Source organism: Cherax quadricarinatus, chromosome 93, assembly GCF_038502225.1.
Source record: "Cherax quadricarinatus isolate ZL_2023a chromosome 93, ASM3850222v1, whole genome shotgun sequence".
Classification (NCBI taxonomy): domain Eukaryota; kingdom Metazoa; phylum Arthropoda; class Malacostraca; order Decapoda; family Parastacidae; genus Cherax; species Cherax quadricarinatus.
In genome coordinates this window covers 8997150-9019673 of record NC_091384.1, presented here as the reverse complement: position 1 = coordinate 9019673, position 22524 = coordinate 8997150, and the positions used below count along the sequence as shown (strand labels likewise).

General features: G+C 39.9%; 1 protein-coding gene across 2 annotated transcripts in view; it reads left to right on the top strand.

Annotated features, from left to right (window-relative positions):
- LOC128703386 (uncharacterized) overlaps positions 1 to 18232 on the top strand; it is a 148150-nt gene extending 129918 nt beyond the window's left edge. For both annotated transcript variants that reach the window (XM_053798017.2, XM_070104677.1), the window contains exons 3-6: positions 7589 to 7724; positions 9449 to 9584; positions 13003 to 13151; positions 17676 to 18232. In XM_053798017.2, the coding sequence (XP_053653992.1) occupies positions 7589 to 7724; positions 9449 to 9584; positions 13003 to 13151; positions 17676 to 17707 (453 nt within the window). In that variant the 3' untranslated portion in view covers positions 17708 to 18232. The remainder of the gene's footprint in view (positions 1 to 7588; positions 7725 to 9448; positions 9585 to 13002; positions 13152 to 17675) is intronic.
- Positions 18233 to 22524: the final 4292 nt, after the last annotated feature.

Below are 22524 nucleotides of genomic sequence, written 5' to 3'. Positions count from 1 at the left end.
TTACCCCTCTGGTGAGTGTGGATAATACTTTAGTTACCCCTCTGGTGAGTGTAGATTATACTTTAGTTACCCCTCTGGTGAATATAGATTATACTTTAGTTACCCCTCTGGTGAGTGTGAATAATACTTTAGTTGCCCCTCTGGGGAGTGTGGATAATACTTTAGTTACCCCTCTGGTGAGTGTGGATAATACTTTAGTTACCCCTCTGGTGAATATAGATTATACTTTAGTTACCCCTCTGGTGAGTGTGAATAATACTTTAGTTGCCCCTCTGGGGAGTGTGGATAATACTTTAGTTACCCCTCTGGTGAGTGTGGATAATACTTTAGTTACCCCTCTGGTGAGTGTGGATAATACTTTAGTTACCCCTCTGGTGAGTGTGGATTATACTTTAGTTACCCCTCTGGTGAGTGTGGATTATACTTTAGTTACCCCTCTGGTGAGTGTGGATTATACTCTAGTTACCCCTCTGGTGAGTTTGTTGATTATACTTCAGTTACCCCTCTGGTGAGTGTGAATTATACTTTAGTTACCCCTCTGGGGAGTGAGGATTATATTTTAGTTACCCCTCTGGTGAGTGTGGATTATACTTTAGTTACCCCTCTGGTGAGTGTGAATAATACTCTAGTTACCCCTGTGATGAGTGAGGATTATACTTTAGTTACCCCTCTGGTGAGTGTGGATTATACTTTAGTTACCCCTCTGGTTAGTTTGTGGATTATACTTTAGTTACCCCTTTAATATGGTTATCTTGTTATGTTTTAGTTACCCTTTTAATATGTCTATCTGGCTATCATTCTATCTTGCTATTCATCAATCAGTCTACTTAGTTTTCTATTTATCTATCTAATTACCTATCCTTTTATCTACCTATCTATCTAGCTCTCTCCTAACTGGGATCAGGTAAACTATTACCTAAATAAAACTTTTTGGGAAGATATCTTAAATAACATGGACCCTAACCTGTGCCTTGAAAGGATCAACTTTCTGGCCGCTGAAGTATGCTCAAGTATATTCCCATAAGAAAAAAGAAGTAAACTGGAGAGAGAGAGAGAGGCTCCCTCTACAAGAGAGGACGAAGAATCACTGACCTCCTCAAGGGAGTTAAATTATCTGAAACACGGAAGGCAGTGCTGACCATGGAAGTGGAAAATATTGAGCTTAAGTTGAATGATTCATACAGGATCCAGGACTGACAGGAGATACAAGAAATCGAAAAAAAATTAAAAATATTTCTTTTCATATGCCGGATGATGACAAAGAAATGAGTGGGATACCGAGGTCTCAATACGACTCTGTTTACCTAGACATAATCAGTCTAAAGATCGACAATCCAAATGATTTTTTCGTGAATGAGCCTTAAAACACTGTCAATGTTTACCAATTTTCTGACATAACCCTAACTCCACCGGACTTTAAAACAGTCATTGACAACATGACCATGCTCTCGGCTCCAAGCCCAGACTCATGCAACTCCATGTTCATTAAGAACTGCAAGAAACCTTGTGTACATGCCTTAAGTATGCAATGGAGAGGAAGCATAGACATGGGTCTCATCCCACAATCACTAAAAACTACGGATATAGCCTCACTCTACAAGGGTGGCAGTAAATAGCTAAGAGCTATAGACCAATAGCTCTAATGTCTAAGAAGAATGATCACAAACCACTTGGATACCCAACAACTGTACAACTGAGGGCAGTGTGGGTTTAGAACAGGTCACTCCTGCCTCTCACAGCTACTGGACCACTATGACATGGTCTTGGATGCACTGGAAAGCAAACAAAATGCAAATGTAGTATACACAGGTTTTGCAAAAGCCTTTGACAAGTGCGATCATCGTTGAATAGTGCACAAAATACGTGATAAAGGAATATCAGGAAAAGCGGATAGAAGAATCTTCATCTTACTAACATATAGAACACAGAGTAACAGCAAAGGCCATTGGCGGTTACAGTGAAAAGCTGAGTCCCACAAGGCACAGTACTCGCCCTCATCCTGTTCCTCATTCTCATATCAGACATAGAGATGTAAACCATAGCACCGTGTCATCCTTTGCAGACGATACTAGGATCTGCACGAGACTGTCATTTATTGAGGACGCGGTTAACCTCCAAGAAGACATTTACCAAGTTTTCCAATGGACAACGGAAAACAATATGATTAATGAAGACAAATTCCAACTGCTCCGTTATGGAAAACTGGAGGAGATAATTAGAACTGAGTATACCACAAACTCTAATCACACTATAGAGAGGAAAAGTAGTATGAATGACCTGGGAGTGTTAATGTCAGAGGATCTAGTCTATAGGATCACAACAGTGTCATTACCAAATCTGCGAGGAAAATGATAGGATGAATAACGAGAACCTTCAAAACAAGAGATCCCAAGCCAATGCTGATCCTTTTTAAGTCACCTGTTCTCTCTAGACTGGAATATTGCTGTACACTAACATATCCATTCAAGGCAGGTGAAGTCGCAGATCAAGAGAATGTACAGAGAACCTTTACTGTACATATAAGTTCTGTTAAACACCTTATTTACTGTGAACACCTGGAACCACTTGACTTGTACTCACTGGAGCGTAGGCGAGAGATACATCATAATCTACACCTGGAAAATCCTAGAGGAGTTGGTCCCAAATATTCATATAGAAATCACCTGGAAAATCCTAGAGGAGTTGGTCCCAAATATTCATACAGAAATCACTCCCTGTGAGAGCAAAAGACAGGGCAGACAGTGCAACACGTCCCCAATGAAAAGTAGGGGCGCCATTAGTATACTAAGAGAAAACACAAAAAGTGTCAGGAGCCCAAGACTGTTCAACTGCCTCCCAGCATACGTAAGAGGAGTTACCAATAGATTCCTGGCTGTCTTCAAGAAGGAGCTGGACAGATACTTAAAGCTAGTACCTGACCAGCCAGGCTGTGGTTCATACTTTGGACTACATGTGGCCAGCAATAACAGCCTAGTGATCATTCCTTGATCCAACGGGAGGCCTTGTCAGGGACTGGCGGCAGGGGAGTTGATCCCTGGAACACCCTCGAGGAAGACTCCAGGTGTATGCGTGTGTTTATAGGTAGGTAAAATGAAAGGAGGTAAAGCAGCTGGGATTGATGGGATAAAGATAGAAATGTTAAAAGCAGGTGGGGATATAGTTTTGGAGTGGTTGGTGCAATTATTTAATAAATGTATGGAAGAGGGTAAGGTACCTAGGGATTGGCAGAGAGCATGCATAGTTCCTTTGTATAAAGGCAAAGGGGATAAAAGAGAGTGCAAAAATTATAGGGGGATAAGTCTGTTGAGTGTACCTGGTAAAGTGTATGGTAGAGTTATAATTGAAAGAATTAAGAGTAAGACGGAGAATAGGATAGCAGATGAACAAGGAGGCTTTAGGAAAGGTAGGGGGTGTGTGGACCAGGTGTTTACAGTGAAACATATAAGTGAACAGTATTTAGATAAGGCTAAAGAGGTCTTTGTGGCATTTATGGATTTGGAAAAGGCGTATGACAGGGTGGATAGGGGGGCAATGTGGCAGATGTTGCAAGTGTATGGTGTAGGAGGTAGGTTACTGAAAGCAGTGAAGAGTTTTCACGAGGATAGTGAGGCTCAAGTTAGAGTATGTAGGAAAGAGGGAAATTTTTTCCCAGTAAAAGTAGGCCTTAGACAAGGATGTGTGATGTCACCGTGGTTGTTTAATATATTTATAGATGGGGTTGTAAGAGAAGTAAATGCGAGGGTCTTGGCAAGAGGCGTGGAGTTAAAAGATAAAGAATCACACACAAAGTGGGAGTTGTCACAGCTGCTCTTTGCTGATGACACTGTGCTCTTGGGAGATTCTGAAGAGAAGTTGCAGAGATTGGTGGATGAATTTGGTAGGGTGTGCAAAAGAAGAAAATTAAAGGTGAATACAGGAAAGAGTAAGGTTATGAGGATAACAAAAAGATTAGGTGATGAAAGATTGAATATCAGATTGGAGGGAGAGAGTATGGAGGAGGTGAACGTATTCAGATATTTGGGAGTGGACGTGTCAGCGGATGGGTCTATGAAAGATGAGGTGAATCATAGAATTGATGAGGGAAAAAGAGTGAGTGGTGTACTTAGGAGTCTGTGGAGACAAAGAACTTTGTCCTTGGAGGCAAAGAGGGGAATGTATGAGAGTATAGTTTTACCAACGCTCTTATATGGGTGTGAAGCGTGGGTGATGAATGTTGCAGCGAGGAGAAGGCTGGAGGCAGTGGAGATGTCATGTCTGAGGGCAATGTGTGGTGTGAATATAATGCAGAGAATTCGTAGTTTGGAAGTTAGGAGGAGGTGCGGGATTACCAAAACTGTTGTCCAGAGGGCTGAGGAAGGGTTGTTGAGGTGGTTCGGACATGTAGAGAGAATGGAGCGAAACAGAATGACTTCAAGAGTGTATCAGTCTGTAGTGGAAGGAAGGCGGGGTAGGGGTCGGCCTAGGAAGGGTTGGAGGGAGGGGGTAAAGGAGGTTTTGTGTGCGAGGGGCTTGGACTTCCAGCAGGCATGCGTGAGCGTGTTTGATAGGAGTGAATGGAGACAAATGGTTTTTAATACTTGACGTGCTGTTGGAGTGTGAGCAAAGTAACATTTATGAAGGGATTCAGGGAAACCGGCAGGCCGGACTTGAGTCCTGGAGATGGGAAGTACAGTGCCTGCACTCTGAAGGAGGGGTGTTAATGTTGCAGTTTAAAAACTGTAGTGTAAAGCACCCTTCTGGCAAGACAGTGATGGAGTGAATGATGGTGAAAGTTTTTCTTTTTCGGGCCACCCTGCCTTGGTGGGAATCGGCCGGTGTGATAATAATAAATAATATATATATATATATATATGTATATGTATATATATATATATGTATATATATATATATATATATATATATATAAACATTGTCTCTACATCCACAGCAGGACTCGAACCTGCTAACTCTGTATCGGAGTCCACAGTACTTTACCACAGAGCTAGACCCGCGATAAGTATGTGCGCTTAGCCGAAGCTAAGCGATGTTTCCCCATACCCCCGGGCACCAAGCTCGTTTCGAAAGTTATTTTTGATACACAGCAGGTTCGAGTCCTGCTGTGGACGTAGAGACAATGTAAACAATATCGCCTGTTTACGAATTGTTAAGCATATATGCACCACGTAGAAAGAAGGGGGGTTATACAGGGAAAAATAATCAAGAGGGTTCACTACTGCTACTGAGAGACGTGCAAGGTTCCCAGGCAGCGTTGTGATTCACTCAGCCACAAATGCCTCAAAAGCTGGGTAGCCTGGTGCACAAATCATGTTTCTTTCCTGTGTATATATATGCAAGACAAGTCACGAGGGGTGGAAATCTTAAGCTGAAGTACTTTCACACTTCTCAGTGCGTCATCAGGAGCTGTGCAATGTTGCAGGGGCAACAACCTGAGAAAATGAGGGGAAGTTTTTTCAGAATATGGTAGCGTGAGTGGCACCAGCCAGATCTCTGAGAGAGGGGAAGCCCGGATGAATGCCAGCCACCACCGGTACCCCCCACCCCACCCCAAATAGGGTGGGGGTAGGGAGGCCTACCCCACCCCACCCCACAGTTTGTAGATAACATAAGATATAGTAACTAGGAGATAGTAATAGCCAGTCCTAAGCCTCTAACTGCTGGGATCAGGTTATGTGACGTAAGAAGTTAGGTTACAACAGTGGATCATCCACATACACAATGCAGTTATTGTGTACAATCTTCTAACATACCTGGAGTTTACCTGGAGAGAGTTCCGGGGGTCAACGCCCACGCGGCCCGGTCTGTGACCAGGCCTCCTGGTGGATCAGAGCCTGATCAACCAGGCTGTTGCTGCTGGCTGCACGCAAACCAACGTACGAGCCACAGCCCGGCTGATCAGGAACTGACTTTAGGTGCTTGTCCAGTGCCAGCTTGAAGACTGCCAGGGGTCTGTTGGTAATCCCCCTTATGTATGCTGGGAGGCAGTTGAACAGTCTCGGGCCCCTGACACTTATTGTATGGTCTCTTAACGTGCTAGTGACACCCCTGCTTTTCATTGGGGGGATGTTGCATCGTCTGCCAAGTCTTTTGCTTTCGTAGTGAGTGATTTTCGTGTGCAAGTTCGGTACTAGTCCCTCTAGGTAATACCTGATGTCCCAGAACTTTCTAGAATATTCAGATAATATTCTCAGCACCAATATGTCTGTACGATCTCTATTATTCAGATTTTTCTCCCTTATAATAACTAGGCAATTCCTGAATTTCTTTGTAATGCGGCTATTATCATTATTATATTACTAACTACCTAATTCAATAAACCACTAAACTAATTGCAAACACCATGTTGCAATCAACTATGTGTACCTTGGGTCACTGTACCTAAATGGGTTAAGATCTCAATAGGTCACTCTGCCTCTTTTTTGGGTTATCCCAAATTGTATATGCGCACCCATACCCAAATAAACCCCTATGACTACTTCCTCACTAATGTTACTGAGGTTGGAGTCTGTTATTGCAGCACACCACCTAGAGCACCTGTAACCTTACAATACCCGTACCTAAGGAAACGTCTTCCAGGGAAAATATATTGGTCTTACTATACAACGATAATTTGTTCTGCCTGTGTGAGGCACTACAAAAATTCAACATAACCCTTACTTTCCAAAACACTAGGACAGTGAAACAGAGATTGGTTAATAATACACCACGTAATAATGTGGGTGGTGTTTACAAGGTCCCGTGCACTCTCTGCTCACTCTCATACATTGGTCAGACAGGTAAACCACTAGAAACCAGATTATCACAACATCAGTACTCAATCAGGATAGGCCAGGTGTCGAATGCAATATACAATCACCCTCTGGGGTGGGCTGCCGCCCAGATAATTGTACCCAACAGTTCAATAATGGAAAGAAACGTAATTGAGTCCTCAAATTATGGACTGTACAAACTCTCGTGTTGTTCTGGTTATGTTCGACTTGAGTCTCCAAACTGAACATCATGGTATGCCCGTCGTGAACGTCAACGTAATAGCATCCTGTTAAGTCCGTCTCGAACGTGATTATATAACATGTTAGGTCAGTGATGTCATATTGATGTCTTCATTCACGCCACACTGTTGTCCTCGTCAATGTCACATTGATGTCCTCATTTATGCTACATTGACGTCACAATGTCGTGTTTACATGGTTTGCCACGCTGATGTTATACTATTTATGTTCTCATTGACATCACAGTGTTGTGTTCACGTGATCTATATCACATTGATGTCACAACGTTCTGATCACTCTGTGTCACACTGTCACAACGTTCTGATCACTCTGTGTCACACTGTCACAACGTTCTGATCACTCTGTGTCACACTGTCACAACGTTCTGATCACTCTGTGTCACACTGTCACAACGTTCTGATCACTGTGTCACACTGTCACAACGTTCTGATCACTCTGTGTCACACTGTCACAACGTTCTGATCACTCTGTGTCACACTGTCACAACGTTCTGATCACTCTGTGTCACACTGTCACAATATTCTGTTCACGTGGTCTTTGTCACATTGACGTCATATTGATGTCACATTGATGCCCTGCAGGTGGAGTATGGGTTGACTGACGACCTGGTAGCTGAGTTCAAAGAAGCATTTATGTTATTCGACAAAGATGAAGATGGAATGATTACTACAGCTGAACTTGGAGTTGTCATGAGATCCCTGGGGCAGCGACCATCTGGTAAATATTTCCACATTCACCTCAAAATTTTGACCATCAGGTCAAAATTTTGACCATCAGGTCAAAATTTTGACCACCAGGTCAAAATTTTAACCTTCAGGTCAAAATTTTGACCAATAGGTAAAATTTTTGACTACCAGGTTAATTTTAACCATCAGGTCAAAATTTTAACCTTCAGGTCAAAATTTTGACCAATAGATAAAATTTTTGACTACCAGGTTAATTTTAACCATCAGGTCAAAATTTTAACCTTCAGGTCAAAATTTTGACCAACAGGTAAAATTTTTGACTACCAGGTTAATTTTAACCACCAGGTCAAAATTTTAACCTGGCCAAAATTTTGACCAATAGGTAAAATTTTTGACTACCAGGTTAATTTTAACCACCAGGTCAAAATTTTAACCTTCAGGTCAAAATTTTGACCAATAGGTAAAATTTTTGACTACCAGGTTAATTTTAACCACCAGGTCAAAATTTTAACATTCAGGTCAAAATTTTGACAATCAGGTAAAAAATTTGATACTCTGGTAAAGAAAAACTGACAATCAGGTAAAAAAAATGACAATCAGCTAGAATTTCTCACAATCAGGTTAAAAATTTTGATAATTGTGTAAAAATTTTGACAATCAGGTAAAAATTGAAGGAATTGGGTACAATTTTGACAATCGGGTAAAAAATTTACTATCAGGTAAAATTGTGACAATCAGGTAAAAGAAATTTGCCCATCAGGAAAATTTTTGCCCCTCAGGTATTTTTTGCTCATCAGGTTTTTTCGACGAGGTAATTTTTGTCCATCAGATAAAATTTTGCCCATTAAGTAAAATTTTTGCCCATCAGGTAAATTTTTGCCCATCAGGTAAATTTTTCCCATCAGGTAATTTTTTGCCCATCAGGTAAATTTTTGCCCATCAGGTAAATTTTGCCCATCAGGTAAATTTTTGCCCATCAGGTAAATTTTTGTCCATCAGGTAAATTTTTGCCCATCAGGTAAATTTTTGCCCATCAGGTAAATTTTTGCCCATCAGATAAATTTTTGCCCATCAGGTAAATTTTTGCCCATCAGGTAATTTTTGCCCATCAGGTAAATTTTTGCCCATCAGGTAAATTTTTGCCCATCAGATAAATTTTTGCCCATCAGGTAAATTTTTGCCCATCAGGTAATTTTTGCCCATCAGGTAAATGTTGTTCTCTAAAGTGAAATTTTCGCTCTTTAACACGTTTCTCTCTCACACGTTTCTCTCTGACACGTTTCTCTCCAACACATTTGTCTCCGACACATTTCTCTCTGACACGTTTTTCTCCGACATGTGTCTCTCGGTTACCAAAAGTCCCAATAAAACGATGTTTTGAACCATTCTGGAAAAAACGTCAAAACGACGTTTCTGTCCATTCTGGACCATAAATCACCAATTAAAACGTGTCGATACATTCTGAACTACAATACATAGATTTAAATGACGTTTCGATCTATTGTAAACCAAAATTCCTGTTATAAAGATGTTTCGAACCATTGTGGACATCAAATCCCGTTAAAACAAACTTTTCATCCCTTCTGGACCACAAATCTCATTAAAACACCATTTTGGTCCATCCTAAACCACAAAAGCAACGTTTCGCTCAATCCTGAACCCATTGTCATGTCACAACTGAGCGAGAAAACCAAAGATATAACACCAGAATAAAAAAAATCTTTTTAGGAAGTAACGAGAAAAAACCCATTACAGAAACAGAGTTGAGGAAGCTCGTGGGAGAGGTCGAAACGTGCGCCGATGGTACCATTGAGTTCAACGAGTTCCTTCAAATGATGAGCAAAAAACTGAAGGATATTGGTAATGAAGATGAACTCAAGGAAGCTTTTAAGTGAGTAAACAACTACTGTGCGAATATTGGTGTATGTTTTTCCTCTATATTTCCTTAATATGTATATCTTATATATATATATATATATATATATATATATATATATATATATATATATATATATATATATATATATATATATATATATATATATATATATATATATATGTCGTGCCGAATATGTAAAACTGGTCAATTAGCAAGAACTCATTTAAAATTAAGTCCTTTCTGAAATTTTCTCTTATACGTTTAAAGATATATTTTTTTCATTAATGTTAATATAAAAATTTTTAATAATGCGCCAAAAGAAACTTAGAAAACTTACCTAACCTTATTATAACAAGAGCAATTTATTTTAGCCTAACCCAACTAAATATATTTTAAATACGTTTACCATAATTTAGTACTAAACAAACACAATCAAATATATTTTTTTCGTTAGGTTCAGAATGATTTTGGCGAAATTATTGCATACACAAATTTTCACTTGTCCTATATGGCAAGATGAGCGTTGCTATTTAAGCCAAGATCGCAAGTTCTGCCTATTCGGCACGACATATATATATATGTCGTGCCGAATAGGCAGAACTTGCGATCTTGGCTTAAATAGCAACGTTCATCTTGCCATATAGGACAAGTGAAAATTCATGTATGCAATAATTTTGCCAAAATCATTCTGAACCTAACGAAACAAATATATTTCACTGTGTTTGTTTAGTATTAAATTACTGTAAACAGATCTAAAATATATTTAGTTGGGTTAGGCTAAAATAAATTGCTCTTGTTATAATAGGGTTAGGTAAGTTTTCTAAGATTCTTTTGGTGCAAAATTATAATTTTTTGCATTAACATTAATAAAAAAAATATATCTTTAAACGTATAAGAGAAAATTTCAGAAAGGACTTAATTTTAAATAAGTTATTGCTAATTGACCAGTTTTACATATTCGGCACGACATATATATATATATATATATATATGTATATATATATATATATATATATATATATATATATATATATATATATTGTAACTACGAACGAGTGGTATTGATCAATAATAGCACTGCACTAGGCAAGGACTCGAACTCATGCTGTACTGGCACGCCTATTGTTTAGTTTAGTTTAATGTTTATGCACACCATACCCATCCTGTGGGCGGTAGTCAAAAGATTACAGAGGTACATAATGGGTCCAGGGACTGGACTCCAGAGTTTTGATAGCTGAGCAAGTTACAGAGGTAATGAACTCACAATTTACAAAGGTAATGAACTCCAGGTAGGTCTGGTCACAATCATGAAGTTACAAAGGTATTTACAGATTACAGAGGTACGTAATGGGTCCAGGGACTGGGCCCCCAAAGTTTTGATAGCTGAACTAGGTACAAAGGTAATGAACTCACAAGTTACAAAGGTAATGAATCCTGTAAGAATGGTTACTTACGTTTATACATGGCTACAATCATGAACAAATTATAGAGTAATGAGCCTATTGGTGAGTGAGAACCACATGATGCCTTAACCCACAGCACCACCAATTCCTTAAAGATTACGCAGCCAGCAGAGGTAGGTGTTTTACCACCATCCAAGGACATACGGTGGTGTGGGAGCTTCTAAGCTAATTTCATCTCAGCCCTCTTTAGTGTACTAGCTCATAAAGTAGCAATTATACTATTGTGGTGAGCAAAAACCACATGACGCTATAACCCAGTGAACCACAAAATCCTACAAGATTCAAGCACCCAGTAGAGCTAGGTGTCTTACCTTGATCCGTGGACATACGGTGGTGTGGGTACCTCTGAGCTAATTTGATTCTAATCTCCGTTCATTGTACTAGCCTCCACAAGTAGTATTTATATTATTGTGACCATTAATGACTGGTATTGAGTCAATAACAACACTGCCACTAGCGGAGGATTCGAACCCATGTCGTTTTGGCCCTGCCTCGTGGTGATGCTCTAACCCACTGAACCACACAATCATACAAGAATCAGTGGGTTAGAGCATCATGTGATTTTCTCTTACCATGAGGCAGGGCCAAAATTAAATGAGTTTGAATCCTCGGCTAGTCGCAGTGTTGTTATTGACTCAATACCACTCGTTTGTGGTCACAATAATATAAATACTGCTTGTGGAGGCTAGTACACCAAACGGGGAGTATAATAAAATTGCCCTCGGATCAAGGTAAAACATCTAGCTCTGCTGGGTGCTTGATTCTTGTAGGATTGTGTGGTCCTGTGCGCTAAGCATCATGTGATTTTGGCTCAACATGAGGCAGGGCTAAAACAATATGGGTTCGAATCCATGGCTAGTCGCAGTGTTATATATATATATATATATATATATATATATATATATATATATATATATATATATATATATATATATATATATATATATATTATTTTTTTATTATCACACCGGCCGATTCCCACCAAGGCAGGGTGGCCCGAAAAAGAAAAACTTTCACCATCATTCACTCCATCACTGTCTTGCCAGAAGGGTGCTTTACACTACAGTTTTTAAACTGCAACATTAACACCCCTCCTTCAGAGTGCAGGCACTGTACTTCCCATCTCCAGGACTCAAGTCCGGCCTGCCGGTTTCCCTGAACCCCTTCATAAATGTTACTTTGCTCACACTCCAACAGCACGTCAAGTATTAAAAACCATTTGTCTCCATTCACTCCTACCAAACACGCTCACGCACGCCTGCTGGAAGTCCAAGCCCCTCGCACACAAAACCTCCTTTACCCCCTCCCTCCAACCTTTCCTAGGCCGACCCCTACCTCGCCTTCCTTCCACTACAGACTGATACACTCTTGAAGTCACTCTGTTTCGCTCCATTCTCTCTACATGTCCGAACCACCTCAACAACCCTTCCTCAGCCCTCTCGACAACAGTTTTGGTAATCCTGCACCTCCTCCTAACTACCAAACTACGAATTCTCTGCATTATATTCACACCTCACATTGCCCTCAGACATGACATCTCCACTGCCTCCAGCCTTCTCCTCGCTGCAACATTCATCACCCATGCTTCACACCCATATAAGAGCGTTGGTAAAACTATATATATATATATATATATTTATATATATATATTTATATATATATATTTATATATATATATATATATATTTATATATATATATTTATATATATATTTATATATATATATATATATATATATATATATTATATATTTATATATTATATATTTATATAAAGTCCCTTAATATACCATTTGTGAAGTGTGTGAGGAAGGCTGATGTTTCTATCAGTCCACCCAACTAGACTTTCAAAAGAATCATAAACCCTGTTTTTCACAGTTTTCCATCCAAAAATCATTATTTTTCTATCATTCCACCCAACAACTCAACCAAAAATCATAAGTCGCTGACATCAACCCCATTTTGCAGGGTGTTTGACAAGAAGAACTCTGGGTATCTGTCGTCGACTGAACTCCGCCATGTTATGACCAGCATGGGTGAGAAGATGTCAGAGCAGGAAGTTGAAGATATGATAAAGGAAGCCGCCCCCAACAGTGATGGCAGGGTTAATTATGAAGGTAAATAGTAGTAGTGGTAGTAGTAGTAGTAGTAGTACTAGTAGTACTAGCAGTAGTAGTAATAGTATTGTTCTTATTATTAATTTTAAAGGTAAGACGCAAGATTAATAAGAATTCCTTGTCCCTTCAACATGACACTAAAGGTAACTATGTAGAGAAGGACCTTTATTGTGAGGGAACCATGAGTCACCAACCTTTAACCAGGAGGAGACAGTGGGTTTCTAAGACAACTGTCTACCATGTAATACCAGTATTGAGAATAAGTGGTCCTGAGAACTGGTATTAAAAACAAAAGACCTCAGGGATTTTCTTAAATGAAAATTAATTCCTGCTAATTATACATATTTCCTCCTTATTGTACAGCAGTAAGTATTTTCTAATTCATTTTTCAGTCTTGAATAAAGCTGTGGAGAATTTTACCAGCCAAGTCTATATTTACGACACGAAATGAAATATAAATGGCTTCTATGATACAGATTTCCTGCAGCCTCATTCAAGGAGTCTCCTTCGGGAGATACGATTTCATTCAGATTTTTAACCCCAGAGGGTTAGTCACCCAGGATAACTCGAGAAAGTCAGTGCATCATCGAGGACTGTCTGACTTATTTCCATTGTGGTCCTCAGTCTTGTCCCCCCAGGATGCCACTCACACCAGTTGACTAACACCCAGGTACCTATTTGCTGCTAGGTGAACAGGACAACAGGTGTGAGGAAACGTGTTGAAATGTTTCTACCCCACCGGGAATCAAACCCTGGCCCTCCGTGTGTGAAGCGAGACCTTTGCAGTCAGGCCACCAGGTCATGGTATCCCCACACCTGAGCTATTGAATAACGAGTATTAATATATATTTGTCCCAAAGGAGCGAATATTTCAGAATTTCATCTGAAACACTTAATGGTAGTTGTACTCACTTGGTTTGGGCTCAAAAGCCCACACCTCATGGCTTTGTAAAGGACAGCCCAAATCCCCTGAGTCAGCCCAAAACTGCAGTTTAGTTGCATTACAAGATATTAAGTTTAACCTTGCTTGTGTAACACAAGCTATGGTGTTGACAGCACCATTAAGACCGATATCGGTGATTTGATTGGAGTGAAGGCTCGAGTGCCTCGTAGAATATTGCACTCTTCACCACTACGTCAGGAATTTCGCTATCACTCGCTATCGGTTACACTACACTACTCAGTTCCATCATTTGTTCATACTTTCGTGGTATTATCCACAACGGGAAGAACACGGATACATAATAACACTGCGTAATTAGTTCTACCACAAATATCCTGGGAATTGTATTGACTTTTCTAGTCACTACTGTCCCTTTGTCTTGAGGCATCGCACTCACGACACATGTTTCTCATGCATTCCTTGAAGCAATCTGAGCTCCACAGCACCCTGCCCCCTCGCTCCTCAGGCGTCTCTACTACGATATGCTGAACTCAGTGTGATATCTCTCCTTGCTAAACATCGTCACAGTTTTCAATACAAGATGGCGGATTTAATGTTATCTAGCTATAGACTACAATTCATAATAGTCTCAAATTGTAGATAAAGTGGGTGCAGGTTTCTCCTTTAACTGTCATTTGTAGTTGCAATTAAAACCGATCTCTAGCAAGGAGAGGATGGCGTGACCAAGATGCTGCTACAACACACGGATCCAGTTAATCTGTTTATGAGGAAGAGAGTCCATTAGCCCTCTTCCAGGAGGGCTGAGTCCCTCAGGGGCTGAAGGGGGCTGAGAGAGCTGAGAGATACCCCCCCCCTACTGGAGAATTTACTCCACAAATAAATTATTTTATTATCAAAATATCAAAAATTTTACTCCATGTGGGTTTGAATGTATAATACAATATAGAATACACTCATACATAATAGATTATACTCATACATCATAGATTATACTCATACATTATAGGTTTTTATCGAAAGTATCATGAAAATAAATTAAGGCTGCTTTAATAATAATCAATTTTCCATTCAGTAGATGAATAAGACACATGTTACACATGTGTCTTATTCATTAATAATGACACCTAGGTGTTGCACATGTGTCTTATTCATCAATAAAGACACCCAGGTGTTGTACATGTGTCTTATTCATCAATAATGACACCTAGGTGTTGTACATGTGTCTTCATCAATAATGACACCTAGGTGTTGTACATGTGTCTTCATCAATAATGACACCTAGGTGTTGCACATGTGTCTTATTCATCAATAATGACACCTAGGTGTTGCACATGTGTCTTATTCATCAATAATGACACCTAGGTGTTGCACATGTGTCTTATTCATCAATAATGACACCTAGGTGTTGCACATGTGTCTTATTCATCAATAATGACACCTAGGTGTTGCACATGTCTTATTCATCAATAAAGACACCCAGGTGTTGTACATGTGTCTTATTCATCAATAAAGACACCCAGGTGTTGTACATGTGTCTTATTCATCAATAAAGACACCCAGGTGTTGCACATGTCTTATTCATCAATAAAGACACCCTGGTGTTGTACATGTGTCTTATTCATCAATAAAGACACCCAGGTGTTGTACATGTGTCTTATTCATCAATAATGACACCTAGGTGTTGCACATGTGTCTTATTCATCAATAAAGTCACCCAGGTGTTGTACATGTGTCTTATTCATCAATAAAGACACCCAGGTGTTGTACATGTGTCTTATTCATCAATAAAGACACCTAGGTGTTGTACATGTGTCTTATTCATCAATAAAGACACCCAGGTGTTGTACATGTGTCTTATTCATCAATAAAGACACCTAGGTGTTGTACATGTGTCTTATTCATCAGTAAAGACACCTAGGTGTTGTACATGTGTCTTATTCATCAGTAAAGACACCTAGGTGTTGTACATGTGTCTTATTCATCAGTAAAGACACCTAGGTGTTGTACATGTGTCTTATTCATCAATAAAGACACCCTGGTGTTGTACATGTGTCTTATTCATCAGTAAAGACACCTAGGTGTTGTACATGTGTCTTATTCATCAGTAAAGACACCTAGGTGTTGTACATGTGTCTTATTCATCAGTAAAGACACCTAGGTGTTGTACATGTGTCTTATTCATCAATAAAGACACCCTGGTGTTGTACATGTGTCTTATGCATCAGTAAAGACACCTAGGTGTTGTACATGTGTCTTATTCATCAATAAAGACACCCAGGTGTTGTACATGTGTCTTATTCATCAATAAAGACACCTAGGTGTTGTACATGTGTCTTATTCATCAATAAAGACACCTAGGTGTTGTACATGTGTCTTATTCATCAATAAAGGCACCTAGGTGTTGTACATGTCTTATTCATAAATAAAGTCACCCAGGTGTTGTACATGTGTCTTATTCATCAATAGACACACCCAGGTGTTGTACATGTGTCTTATTCATCAATAAAGACACCTAGGTGTTGTACATGTGTCTTATTCATCAATAAAGACACCCAGGTGTTGTACATGTGTCTTATTCATCAATAAAGACACCCAGGTGTTGTACATGTGTCTTATTCATCAATAAAGACACCTAGGTGTTGTACATGTGTCTTATTCATCAATAAAGACACCCAGGTGTTGCACATGTGTCTTATTCATCAATAAAGAAACCTAGGTGTTGTACATGTGTCTTATTCATCATTAAAGACACCTAGGTGTTGTACATGTGTCTTATTCATCAATAAAGGCACCTAGGTGTTGTACATGTGCCTTATTCATCAATAAAGACACCTAGGTGTTGTACATGTGTCTTATTCATCAATAAAGACACCTAGGTGTTGTACATGTGCCTTATCAATAAAGACACCTAGGTGTTGTACATGTGTCTTATTCATCAATAAAGACACCTAGGTGTTGTACATGTGCCTTATTCATCAATAAAGACACCCAGGTGTTGTACATGTGTCTTATTCATCAATAAAGACACCCAGGTGTTGTACATGTGTCTTATTCATCAATAAAGACACCTAGGTGTTGCACATGTGTCTTATTAATCAATAAAGACACCTAGGTGTTGTACATGTGTCTTATTCATCAATAAAGACACCTAGGTGTTGTACATGTGTCTTATTCATCAATAAAGACACCTAGGTGTTGTACATGTGTCTTATTCATCAATAAAGACACCTAGGTGTTGCACATGTGTCTTATACATCAATAAAGACACCTAGGTGTTGCACATGTGTCTTATTCATCAATAAAGACACCTAGGTGTTGTACATGTGTCTTATTCATCATTATAGACACCTAGGTGTTGTACATGTGTCTTATTCATCAATAAAGACACCTAGGTGTTGCACATGTGTCTTATTCATCAATAAAGACACCTAGGTGTTGTACATGTGTCTTATTCATCAATAAAGGCACCTAGGTGTTGTACATGTGCCTTATTCATCAATAAAGACACCTAGGTGTTGTACATGTGTCTTATTCATCAATAAAGACACCTAGGTGTTGTACCTGTGTTGTATTCATCAAGTCACAATAATACTAATCTCTGTCTCTCTCCTGTTCTCCAGAGTTCGTCAACATCATTGCTAGAAAGAATTGAATCTGCCAGCCACTACATAGACTGTATCCCAGCCAATACATAATCTGTATCCCAGCCACAACATAAATTGTATATAGGGTTTTTGTACTTTTGTATACTAATTTCACCCGATATATTTTGTTAGAAATGTTAACTGCCCTATCACACAGAAGGTTAACAATGGTAACTGCCCGGGGTAATGAGTTGTTACTTGCGTTAGTGATGGGTCGTTCTTCTTGTGTTGGGTCTGGGGCCTTTGGGCTCTCACTGGCTCCCATTGGTTCTTATTGGTTTACTTTGGTAACCACTGGTATCCATTGGCACCCACTGGTGCCCACTGGCACCCACTGGTATCCACTGGCACCCACTGGTATCTACTGGAACCCATTTGTATCGATTCACCTTGTGTTTATGCCCTTTTCAGTACCTTTCAAAATTTTCCATCCTGTCTGCCATTTTTAAACGTAATTACCATACATTTAATTACTCTCTGTACCTACGATGGCCCATTGTTAGCCTTCTACAATAAAAATCAAAAATTTTAATTATATAGACCTACATTTACCTCCATGTGTGAAAGATTTTCAATTTTTTCAAATTAAGGGTGGAAGGCATGGGAGAGACCAAAAAACAATGGGAATTTTTGAGTTACGAGGCACGTACACCTCTTTCTCCGCATGATGCTATTGCAATGGCAATCAGTGGCAACAGGTAAGTGCAATTAGTCCTCAATGGGTGGTTGTTGCGGCCTTTTTTCTAAGGGAGCCAACAGAAAATTTTCGACTTCCCAGACCCCAAACCCTCCATTTTTTTAAAAGCAAATTCTGCAAATGGGAAAATATAGTTTTTCGTTAATTTGTTAAACGTGAATAATATATACATAGTGCATTAGATAAACTATAAAAATTATATATATATATATATATATATATATATATATATATATATATATATATAAAATATAATATATATATATATATATATATATATATATATATATATATATATTATATATATATATATAAAGTGTATCTATAGGGAGGTTAACGAGTGATAGGGAGGGTTAATGAGTGATGAGGGAGGTTTAACGAGCCATTAGGAAGGTTTAACGAGCCATTAGGAAGGTTTAACGAGCCATTAGGAAGGTTTAACGAGTGATGAGGGAGGTTTGAGAGATTAGGGAGGTTTAACGAGTAGGGAGGTTTAACAACTGATGAGGGAGGTTTGACGAGTCGTGAGGCAGGTTTAAGAATGATGAGGGAGGTTTAACGAGTGATGAGGGGGATTAGTGAGTAAACGAGGGGAGACGTTAGAATAGGTAATATATATGAGTGTGAGGGAGGTATGTGAGGCAGTGATAAACCAGGTGGGACAGTGTGTGAGGCAGTGATAAACCAGGTGGGACAGTGTGTGAGGCAGTGATAAACCAGGTGGGACAGTGTGTGAGGCAGTGATAAACCAGGTGGAACAGTGTGTGAGGCAGTGATAAACCAGCTGTGGCAGCTGGGATCATAAACCAGCTGTGGTAGCTGGGATCATAAACCAGCTGTGGCAGCTGGGATCATAAACCAGCTGTGGCAGCTGGGATCATAAACCAGCTGTGGCAGCTGGATTCATAAACCAGCTGTGGTAGCTGGGATCATAAACCAGCTGTGGCAGCTGGGATCATAAACCAGCTGTGGCAGCTGGGATCATAAACCAGCTGTGGCAGCTGGGGTCATAAACCAGCTGTGGTAGCTGGGGTCATAAACCAGCTGTGGCAGCTGGATTCATAAACCAGCTGTGGCAGCTGGGGTCATAAACCAGCTGTGGCAGCTGGGGTCATAAACCAGCTGTGGCAGCTGGGGTCTTAAACCAGCTGTGGTAGCTGGGATCATAAACCAGCTGTGGCAGCTGGGATCATAAACCAGCTGTGGTAGCTGGGATCATAAACCAGCTATGGCAGCTGGGATTAAGATATACCACAGAATATCTCAAAATAGTGTACGCGACCTCAAGACAGATGGACAATTGGTTCCAACATTCTGAAACAGTGAGAATCCAAATGGTACAGACAGAGGCACGACACACAGGTAACAGTTATTCCGTAACGTTTCGCCTGCATAGTAGGCTGCTTCTGCCTACTTTCTGTACTCGACTGGAGAAAGGTTTCACAATACAGATGCGTAACTGTTGCCTGTGTGTCTTGCAAAGTACACAATACTATGTGTATGGATGCTGTATATCTTCAGTATGTGTGTATGAATGAAGGGATCAAGAGAGAGTATATTGAGTACCATTGTTCAAGGGGAGAAGAGGACCCAGTACCATTGTATAAGGGTAAAAGGGACACAGTACCAATGTATAAGGGTAGAAGAGGACAAAGGAGGGTGTAAGAATTATAGGGGTATAATACCGTTGAGAATAACAGGTAGAGTGTGTGGTGGCGTTATTATTGAAGGAATTATAGGTAAGAGAGAGAGAACAGGATGATAGAGGATAAAGCAGGATTTAGGAAGGGATTTGAAGACCAAATTTTTACAACGAAGCATGAACGAGAAGGTAAACAAAGGGTCAACAGTGAAACATACAAGTGAACAGTATTTAGACATGGATAAGCAAGTTTTTGTTGTATTTATGGGTTTGTAAAAGGCATATAACAAGGTGGATAGGGAAGCCAGTGTGGCAGATGTTGCAGGTGTATGGAATAGTTGAGGAGACTTTACGGCTTAGGTTAGAATATGTAGGCGAGAGGCAGATTATTTCCAAGTAAAAGTAGGCCTTAGACAAGGATGTGTCACCAGGGTTGTTCAGTATAGTTATGGATGGAGTTGTAAGAGAAGTGAATGCTGGGGTGTTGGCAAGAAGTGTGGGGTTAAAAGATAAATAATCTAATACAATGTGGGAATTGTCACAGTTGCTCTTTGCTGATGACACTGTGCTTTTGGGAGATTCTGAAGAGAAGTTGCAGAAGTTGGTTGACGAATTTGGTAGGGTATGTAGGAGAAGAAAATTAAAAGTTAATATAGGAAAGAGTAAGATGATAAAATTAAGTAACGAAAAATTGGATATTAGATTGGAGGGAGAGAGTATGGAGAAGGTGAATGTATTCAGATATTTGGGAGTGAATTTGTTGATAGATAAGTTTGTGAAAAATAAAATATACCACAAAACAAAAGGGAAAAAGACAAGTGATGCACTGAGGCGTCTGTATGAGAGAATAACAGTACCAACACTGTTGTATGGGGGTGAAACATGGGTTTTAAACGTTGCAGCAAGGAGGAGGAGACTGAAGGCAATGGAGAGGTCATTTCTGAGAGCAATGTCTGCTGATAATAAACATAATCTAGCAAGAAAGGTACTGAGTGAGTCACGGTTAAAGAACTCTCTTTTAACGGTCAACTTTACACTTTAGGGAACGACTGACATTTGAGATTATATATATATATATATATATATATATATATATATATATATATATATATATATATATATATATATATATATATATCTGACTCCATATATAAATTCTGAATAATTTTATATTTCTAGAAAATAATCGTTTATATAGAGTATAAAAATTAGACATAATCAGATCTATATACATTTTGTAAAGAGAAAGTTGACGGAATTTTTATAGAGAAAGAAAGTTGTTAATGTTACAGTCTTAATTATTACTGATAATTTAAAATGTTTGGCTTCCATTATGACTGTGAAGTGTGGTACTAAGGGGTGGTGGTCGCCCCTTAACCCCTTAGTGGTGAGTACTGGTGCTGGTAAGGTGTTGTGGTCGCCCCTTAACCCCTTAGTGGTGAGTACTGGTGCTGGTAAGGGGTGGTGGTCGCCCCTTAACCCCTTAGTGGTGAGTACTGGTGCTGGTAAGGTGTTGTGGTCGCCCCTTAACCCCTTAGTGGTGAGTACTGGTGCTGGTAAGGGGTGGTGGTCGCCCCTTAACCCCTTAGTGGTGAGTACTGGTGCTGGTAAGGTGTTGTGGTCGCCCCTTAACCCCTTAGTGGTGAGTACTGGTGCTGGTAAGGGGTGGTGGTCGCCCCTTAACCCCTTAGTGGTGAGTACTGGTGCTGGTAAGGGGTGGTGGTCGCCCCTTAACCCCTTAGTGGTGAGTACTGGTGCTGGTAAGGGGTTGTGGTCGCCACTTAACCCCTTAGTGGTGAGTACTGGTGCTGGTAAGGGGTTGTGGTCGCCACTTAACCCCTTAGTGGTGGGTACTGGTGCTGGTAAGGGGTTGTGGTCGCCACTTAACCCCTTAGTGGTGGGTACTGGTGCTGGTAAGGGGTTGTGGTCGCCACTTAACCCCTTAGTGGTGGGTACTGGTGCTGGTAAGGGGTTGTGGTAACCCCTTAGTGGTGGGTACTGGTGCTGGTAAGGTGTTGTGGTCGCCCCTTATCCCCTTAGTGGTGAGTACTGGTGCTGGTAAGGGGTTGTGGTCGCCCCTTAACCCCTTAGTGGTGAGTACTGGTGGGGTTAAAGGGGTGGTGGTCGCCACTTAACCCCTTAGTGGGGCTTTCGTTTTAGAACACTGTGAGTTTTAGAACACTGTGTGTTTTAGAACACTGTGTTTTAGAACACTGTGTGTTTTAGAACACTGTGAGTTTTAGAACACTGTGTGTTTTAGAACACTGTGTGTTTTAGAACACTGTGTGTTTTAGAACACTGTGTTTTAGAACACTGTGTGTTTTAGAACACTGTGTGTTTTAGAACACTGTGTGTTTTAGAACACTGTGTGTTTTAGAACACTGTATTTTAGAACACTGAGTTTTAGAACACTGTAAGTTTTAGAACACTGTGTGTTTTAGAACACTGTGTGTTTTAGAACACTGTGTTTTAGAACACTGTGTTTT